A 9,084-nucleotide genomic window follows, 5' to 3' on the forward strand; every position below is an offset into this window, starting at 1 on the left:
GGGATTTATTCTCTAATACAACACATACAGTATACCACATATATTGTCAAGAATCACAATACAGTATTAGTTGTATTGCAATAAAATTACCTTCAAATTACAAGTAAAAATGCCATCATATACGCGGTTAATATTCACCTCGTAAACAGAATATATTAACTGATTCTTAAATTTAATTCATCTATATTTTCAAAGGTCAAAATCAAATCCACATAAAAATTCTAGGCATGTACAATATTTTTTAGAAATACTGCCGTTATAGTCATTTTGAAATTTTAAAATACTGGTATATAGTTATATATAGATATTCCTTTCACTGTGGTATCACACCACAGTTGACATGTAAACACCACAGTTGACATGTAAACACCACAGTTGACATGTCACCTTTGTGACTGAATGTTTAATTCCACAATCTCCATTTTCCAATTTTGCTTTGCAAATACAGTACTTGCAACAAATACAAGCTCATACTACGACTTCGGTAGACGCATTCAGTTGTCAGTGGCACGTTTGCGGCGCTTGCTGAGCAGCGAGTTGTTGGCGTGGTCTAGGGTTTTGATCTGCAGGGTGTCGTAGTCGACACGCATGGTGGCCAGGGAGCGCGTCATCTCATCCTGGACCTCCTGCCACAAGTCCCCCTCCTCGCGGAGGATCCTGGAGGTGTGGAGTGGCGTCTGGGGCACCTCCGAGTATTGCTGTAGGAAGAGAAGTCGCAAAATTATCATGAGTGTACGCTATAATGACGAGGTACAATGAGAAACTATGAAATAGGAACTGGCTAAGGTTTAATTGCATAACGGAGATGGACGCAAGACAAGATTTGTTCAGATTTTAAACCTGGAGGGTTAGCCATCTAGGATAACCTTGGGTAGGGAGGGTTAGCTACCCATGATAACTCAGGGTAGGAAGAGTTAGCCACACAGGATAACCCAGGGTAAATAGATAACAAAAAGGCACAATACCGTGACTGGAACAATACACAAATAACCCGAACATAGAAGAGAGGAGCTAACGACGACGTTTTGGTCCAACTTGGACCATTTACGAAGTCACATTGACTTTGTAAATGGTCCAAGTCGGACCGAAACGTCGTCGTTAGCTCCTCTCTTCTATGTGCGGGCTATTTATGTATAACCCAGGGTAAGGAGTGTTAGCCACCCAGGATAACCCAGAGTAGGGAGTGTTAGGCATCCAGGATAACCCAAGGTAGGGAGGGTTAGCCATCCAGGATAACCCAGGGTAGGGAGTGTTAGCCACCCAGGATAACCCAGGGTAGGGAGTGTTGCCACCCAGGATAACCCAGGGTAGGGAGGGTTAGCCACTCAGGATAACCCAGGGTAGGGAGGGTTAGCCACCCAGAATAACCCAGGGTAGGGAGGGTTAGCCACCCAGGATAACCCAGGGTAGGGAGGGTTAGCCACCCAGGATAACCCAGGGTAGGGAGGGTTAGCCACCCAGGATAACCCAGGGTAGGGAGGGTTAGCCACCCAGGATAACCCAGGGTAGGGAGGGTTAGCCACCCAGGATAACCCAGGGTAGGGAGGGTTAGCCACCCAGGATAACCCAGGGTAGGGAGGGTTAGCCACCCAGGATAACCCAGGGTAGGGAAAGTTAGCCACCCAGGATAACCCAGGGTAGGGAATGTTAGCCACCCAGGATAACCCAGGGTAGGGAATGTCAGCCACCCAGGATAACCCAGGGTAGGGAATGTCAGCCACCCAGGATAACCCAGGAAAGTCAGTGCTTCATCGAGGACTGTCTTATTTCCACTGTTGTCCTTCAACCTCGTCCCCCAGGATGCCACCCACACCAGTCCACTAACACCCAGGTACCTACTTCCTTGCTAGGTGAACAATAACAGAATTTGTAAAACAACAAGCCCAATATTTTCTCGGACACTCAGTGGCATTCAACAGCCACTTGTTAGTTAGTTAGTTTAATATCTTTATTATGCACCCCATACCCATCCTGTGGGTGGTAGTCACCACATACCCATCCTGTGGATGGTAGTCAAAAGATTACAAAGGTACATAATGGGTCCAGGGACTGGACCCCAAAGTTATGATAGCTGAACTAGTTACAAAGGTAATGAACTCCAGGTAGATCTGGTCACAATCATGGCAAGTTACAGAGGTAATGAATCAGCCTCACTCCTATACATGGTTACAATCATGAACAAATTACAAAGTAATGAGCCACTGATACATCCACACCTGGTCACAATTGTAATGAGTTATAAATACAAATATTAAGTGGGTCATACACCCACACGAGCACGCACGCATACACATACACACACGAGGGTGCACGCACACACATACACACACGAGGGTGCATGCAGACACATGCACACAAGCATACAAATATATGTATACACACAAGCACGTGTGTGCGCGCGCACACACACACACACACACACACACACGTGGTAATGCTTTATTTACAGCTAGCAAAGTCAGGGTATTTCTCCAGAATGGTCTGTAATATACCACTGTGGATAAAATACTTTGCCATTTCTTGAACACTTCTGAGTGAGTTGTCTCTAAATTCATTAATTTGATCCCACTCCAGTACATAATGACGCAAGATGTGATGCACTCCAGTACATAATGACGCAGGGTGTGACAATAGTCCATCTGGCAAAGTTTACATTTCGTTTGATCTACATCTGGTGGTGGTGATTTAACCTGCCACAGATACTTGTAACCCAGCCGGAGCCGGGCGGTAGTGACATCCAAGAGTCTGCTTATCTTGTTGGATGCACCATAGACATGTGGCTCCTCCTGCATGATGGAATGATGATAGATGGACTGACTTGTGTCAATCTCCCTATGTCTTATGTCAATAAAGTTCAATTGAAGTTCTTTTCATATTATTGTTCTCAAACTGCTAATTGACAACCCAAGATCGTAATCTACCCCCTCTTTGAAAGCATACAGCTTAGCCAATTTATAACAGTTCTATCATGCATCTGAAGACCAATGTGAGATGGAATCCACAGCATGTGCACTCTGACTCCACTGTCCACAATCTTACCATACCTGTGTCTGGCTTCTGACACAAGCATGCCACAATTTATACTTAATGAGTTGAGAGCATTTATGGATGACAGAGAATCAGTTACAATTAAAGTGTCAACCTTAGATACATGGACACATTTGAGTGCAAGGAGTATGGCAAACAGTTCTGTTTGAAGGGCAGAGGCCCAGTTATTGATGCGTGCTCCAATTTCTTTATGAGAGCCATCACTCTGTGTGACAACAGCAGCACTACCAGGCAGTGCTTCATCAAGGGCTCCTGTCTTATTTTCACTGTGGTCCTTCAAACTTGTACCCCAGGATGCCACCCACACTAGTCCACTAACATCCAGGTCCCTACTTACTAACATACACTTCACCTTGTTATTTCAAGAAGTAACGGAGGAGCACTCCAAGAGGCCTACTGGCCCAAATTAGGTAAGTCCTTCTCAAAACCAACCAGTCCCACCCACCCACTTGTCCAACCCTTTCACCCAAAACTACCCAAGAATTAGCTTAAATACCTCAGGTCCTAAATTTTTTTTAACACGTCGGCCGTTTCCCACTGAGGCAGAGTGATCCAAAAAGAAAGAAAAAAAACTTTCATCATTCAACACTTTCACCGTCACTCATACATAATCAGTGTCTTTGCAGAGGCGCTCAGATACGACAGTTTAGACGTCCCTTCAAACTGCCAATATCCCAAGCCCTTCCTTTAAAGTGAAGGCATTGTACTTCCCATTTCCAGGACTCAAGACCGGCTAACCGGTTTCCCTGAATCCCTTCACAAAAAATTACCCTGCTCACACTCCAACAGCACGTAAGGTCCCAAAAACCATTAGTCTCCATTCACTCCCAACACACTCGTGCACGCTTGCTGAAGTCCAAGCCTCTTGGCCCACAAAACCTCCTTTACCCTCTCCCTCCAACCTTTTCAGGGACGACCCCTACCCCACCTTCCTTCCCCTACAGATTTATACTCTCTCCAAGTCATCATACTTTGTTCTATTCTCTTGAAATGACCAAACCACCTCAACGGCCCCTCTTCAGCCCTCATGACTAATACTTTAATAACTCCACACCTCCTAAAACTGACTGTTGACTAAAGCTCTCGCTTCACACAGCGAGGGTCTTGGTTCGATTAACAGCCAGGGTAGAAACATTAGGCATGTTTCTTTACACCTGATGTCTATGTTCACCCATCAGTACAATGGGTACCTGGATGTTAGTCGACTGGTGTGGGTCGCATCCTGGGACACTGACCTAATTTGAGGGAAATGCTCTGCATAACAAGCAGCTTTCTATATAGTAATATGTCACTGTCAGCTATGGTCTGTATACCTTGTATGTTCTTGTAGTAAATAATTATATTATTATAAGAGTGGCAGACAATTACAAAATACAGTGGACCCCCGGTTAACGAACTTTTTTCATTCCAGTAGTATGTTCAGGTGCCAGTACTGACCGAATTTTTTCCCATAAGGAATATTGTGAAGTAGATTAGTCCATTTCAGACCCCCAAACATACACGTACAAACGCACTTACATAAATACACTTACATAATTGGTCGCATTTGGAGGTGATCGTTAAGCGGGGGTCCACTGTATATCAATATCTGCAGACTATTCAACCTTCTACCAACAAATGTAAAAAATCTAAGAGAATAAATACAGTTTTTAAGGGGATACCAGATTTCTTCCTACTAGAAGAATTAAAAACTTGCAGTCAACCCTCTATATAACGGACCTTTGTATAATGGACTTCAGAAATATGGAACAAAATCTACTGGCTACTTGATTTGTAATTGTTAACTGCCATTATAATCACTGCAAAACAATCTGTTTTCTATCCACCACAACTGCCATTACCAATTACATAGCCAATTAGTCTGTTATATGGAGGGTTCACTGTATGTTACCAATAACATGTGGTGAAAGAGATGTCAGCAAACACCTATGACATTACATGTGGATATGCTTCAGTTCTGGGACCTTGGCATGTCTTGCTTGCTTGCATGCCTTTAAGCACTACTAGAAGTGCACAATGAACCAGGTTGCAATGGCCATATAGGCAGCTAGTAGCAATACCCTGATTGACCAACAGGCTGGACCACCAGGGTAAGAAAACCCTTGAAACTAGTCCCTCACCTAGGGTCATCCTAGGAAAGGTTGTTGGGAGCGGCTTGTTTTATATGCAAGGGCTTTTTATGACTTCATGTGCTGTCGGAGTGTGTGCAAGGTAACATTTGCGAAGGGATTCACGGAAACTGGTTAGCCGGACTCGAGTCCTAGAGGTGGAAAAACAGTGCCTGCACTCTGAAGGAGGGGTGGAGATATTTGCACTCTGGAGGGATATTTGACCTGTAGCATCTGCGTGCCTTTGGCAAGACAGTGATGGAGTGAATCATGGCAGAAGTGCTTCTCCTTTTTCAAGTCAACCTGCCTTGGTCGGAGATGGCCAGTGTTAAAAAAATAAATAAGAGTCACCCTTGAAGAGAATATTATACAAGTTCACATCATCCATTTAGTTACTGTGATGCAGTCTTCAGTGACCCATTACTGTCGTTTATCAAACACCGCCAGTCTTTCACTGAGGTAGGGTGATCTAAAATAGAAAACATATTTTTCTTCTGTCTTCTTTCAACGCACTGGTCGTATCCCACCGAGGCAGGGTGGCCCAAAAAGAAAAACAAAAGTTTCTCTTTTTAACTTTAGTAATGTATACAGGAGAAGGTGTTACTAGCCCCTTGCTCCCGGTATTTTAGTTGCCTCTTACAACACGCATGGTTTACGGAGAAACCCATGCGTGTTGTGTCTCCACTTCCCTACGGAGATAAGAGGAAATAAACAAGAACTAGTAAGAAAATAGAAGAAAACCCAGAGGGCTGTGTATATATACGCTTGTACGTTTATGTGTAGTGTGACCTAAGTGTAAGTAGAAGTAGCAAGACATACCAGAAATCTTGCATGTTTATAAGACAGAAAAAAGACACCAGCAATCCTACCATCAGGTAAAACAATTACAGGTGCTATCGTTTTACACCCGGCAGGACGGTAGTACCTCCCTGGGCGGTTACTGTCTACCAACCTACTACCTAGAGAAAACACATTCACCATCATTCATTCAATTGTTGTCTTGCCAAGAGTACAAAGACAGTAACTGACAGTTCAAAGCTGCAAGATCCCCCACCTCTCCAGGACTCGAGTCTGGTTAACCAGTTTCCCTGAATCCTTTCATGGACGTTACCTTGCTCAGGGAGCCATAAAAACCACTTATCACTCCCCTCTAACATGCTTAGACAATCCTGCTGGATGTTCAAGCCCCTAGTACTCAAAACTCCTTTACTCCCTTTCTCCAACTCTTTCTAGAATGACCTCCACCTCTCTTCCTCCTCCTTTCCATCTTAGTTACAAACCTTCTTAGTCATCCCAGTCAGCTCTATCTTCTCTAAATGTCCAAACCACCTCAACAACTCCTCCTCAGCCCTCTGAATTATTTTATTATTTATTATTATTTTATTATCACACTGGCCGATTCCCACCAAGGCAGGGTGGCCCGAAAAAGAAAAACTTTCACCATCATTCACTCCATCACTGTCTTGCCAGAAGGGTGCTTTACACTACAGTTTTTAAACTGCAACATTAACACCCCTCCTTCAGAGTGCAGGCACTGTACTTCCCATCTCCAGGACTCAAGTCCGGCCTGCCTCTGAATATATGCTTGATAACCCCCACCTAATTTCTACACTCCTAATTCTCTGCATGATCAAACCACACATCTCTCTCAAACATATTTCCACGGCCTTCAGCCTCCTACTCATTCAAATGTTAAAAGCACATGCCTCACACCCATATATTATTGTTGGCACAATATCACCATACTCTGATGCTTCACACTTTTAGCCTCTATAGATGATGATGAATGATGATGATGAATGATGATGATGAATGATGATGATGAATGATGATGATGAATGATGATGAATGATGATGAATGATGATGATGAAGAATGACAATGAATGATGATGAATGATGATGATTGAGGGGGCTGAGATGGTGGTGTTGAGGTGGTTTGGATATTTAAAGAGATGGAGCAAAATAGGATGGTTTGGAGGGTGTATAAATCTGTAGTGGAGGGAAGGTGGGGTAGGGGTTGTCCTTGTAGATGAATGGTTCAGAGAACCGACATGTTGATAAATTAGACACATGTGCAACTCTTGGGTATCTTTATTGAGGAAACGTTTCACCACACAGTGGCTTCATCAGTCCAAACGCAGGAGAAACTTGAAGAACAGGAGGAGAATGAGGTAATCAGTCCCTCAACCTTGAGTCGATGTGTTCAGTCCATCAATCTTGAGTAGAATACGGCAGATGAGCGGAGAAGCAGCTTATAAACCGTATGGCAGGAGAGGTGTAGCAGTCATAGGTAGTGTCACATTTGTTCAATGTGGAAGTAGGTCGTGCCCAAGAATTAGGCAAGCGAAGGATTCCTAAGTATTAAGATCCCAAGAAGTTGAACACTACCTATGACTGCTGCACCTCTCCTGCCATACGGTTTATAAGCTGCTTCTCCGCTCATCTGCCGTATTCTACTCAAGATTGATGGACTGAACACATCGACTCAAGGTTGAGGGACTGATTACCTCATTCTCCTCCTGTTCTTCAAGTTTCTCCTATGTATGGACTGATGAAGCCACTGTGTGGCGAAACGTTTCCTCAATAAAGATACCCAAGAGTTGCACATGTGTCTAATTTATCAGGGGTTGTCCTAGAAAAGGTTGGAGGGAGGGAGGTGAAGGAAGTTTTGTGTGTGAGGGACTTGGACATACAGCATGCATGCATATGCATGTGTGTGTGTGTGTGTGTGTGTGTGTGTGTGTGTGTGTGTGTGTGTGTGTGTGTGTGTGTGTGTGTGTGTGTGTGTGTGTGTGTGTGTGTGTGTGTGTGTGTGTGTGTGTGTGTGTGTGTGTGTGTGTGTGTGTGTGTGTGTGTGTGTGTGTGTGTGTGTGTGTGTGTGTGTGTGTGTGTGTGTGTGTGTGTGTGTGTGTGTGTGTGTGTGTGTGTGTGTGTGGGTGTGTGTGTGTGTGTGTGTGTGTGTGTGTGTGTGTGTGTGTGTGCGTGTGTGTGTGTGTGTGTGTGTGTGTGTGTGTGTGTGTGTGTGTGTGTGTGAGGTAGGTGTGACGGCAAATGATTTTTGGGACTATGTGCTGTTGGAGTGTGAACAAGGTAACATTTTGTAAAGGGATTCAAAGAAACCAGTTAGCCAGACTTGAGTCCTGGAGGTGGGAACTTTGTCTCGGTAGGAGAGAGCCAGTGTGATAAAAAACAACATTCAAACAACTATGGAACACAACATTAAAGATAACTCACCACAATCCACTTGTTCTTCATTACATCAAAGATTGTTAGTCGTTCCTCTGGGTCCGTACGCAGCATCCCCTTGATTAGGTCTTTGGCTTCTTGGCTCACATTAGCCCACTCGGGGTTAGGAAAAGTGTACTGGCCAGTACGGATCCGCTTTTTCATCCCCGGCGATATTGCGTGGCCGTGATTGCTGTAGAAGGGAGGGAAACCACAAAGCCTGGGGAAAGAGAAAAAAAAATTAAGGAGATGAAGAATGGTGTTGATTAATGGTTACAAAGACAAACAGAAAGAAACTTCAGGTGTGATGCTTACACCTCTCTCTCTCTAGATTACTTGTGAATTGTTCCATTCACATTATTGGGTGTTAATGTTGCAGTTTAAAAACTGTAGTGTAAAGCACCCTTCTGGCAAGACAGTGATGGAGTGAATGATGGTGAAAGTTTTTCTTTTTCGGGCCACCCTGCCTTGGTGGGAATCGGCCAGTGTGATAATAAAAAAAAAAAAAAATAGTCTATCATACTCTTATAATAATCTATGTCACTATATATTGTCTATCATACTCTTATAATAATCTACAGTGTCTATTATACTCTTATAATAATGTGAAGTGCCTATTATACTCTTATAATAATCTTAAGTGAACAAGTATCTAGTAGAAAGAAAATATAAAATAATCACAATATCAGGCTGGAACAATTT

At 43.6% G+C, this 9,084-nt stretch overlaps 1 protein-coding gene across 1 annotated transcript in view; it reads right to left on the reverse strand.

The window, feature by feature from the left end:
- Positions 1-283: 283 nt before the first annotated feature.
- Positions 284-9,084, reverse strand: part of MAPk-Ak2 (MAP kinase-activated protein kinase 2) — a 30,060-nt gene continuing 21,259 nt past the window's right edge. The window contains exons 6-7 of the mRNA XM_053794536.2: positions 8,392-8,602; positions 284-698 (exon numbers count right to left, since the gene is read on the reverse strand). Coding sequence (XP_053650511.1) covers positions 495-698; positions 8,392-8,602 — 415 coding nt within the window. The 3' untranslated portion in view covers positions 284-494. The remainder of the gene's footprint in view (positions 699-8,391; positions 8,603-9,084) is intronic.

This window comes from Cherax quadricarinatus, unplaced genomic scaffold (assembly GCF_038502225.1).
Source record: "Cherax quadricarinatus isolate ZL_2023a unplaced genomic scaffold, ASM3850222v1 Contig75, whole genome shotgun sequence".
Taxonomy (NCBI): Eukaryota; Metazoa; Arthropoda; class Malacostraca; order Decapoda; family Parastacidae; genus Cherax; species Cherax quadricarinatus.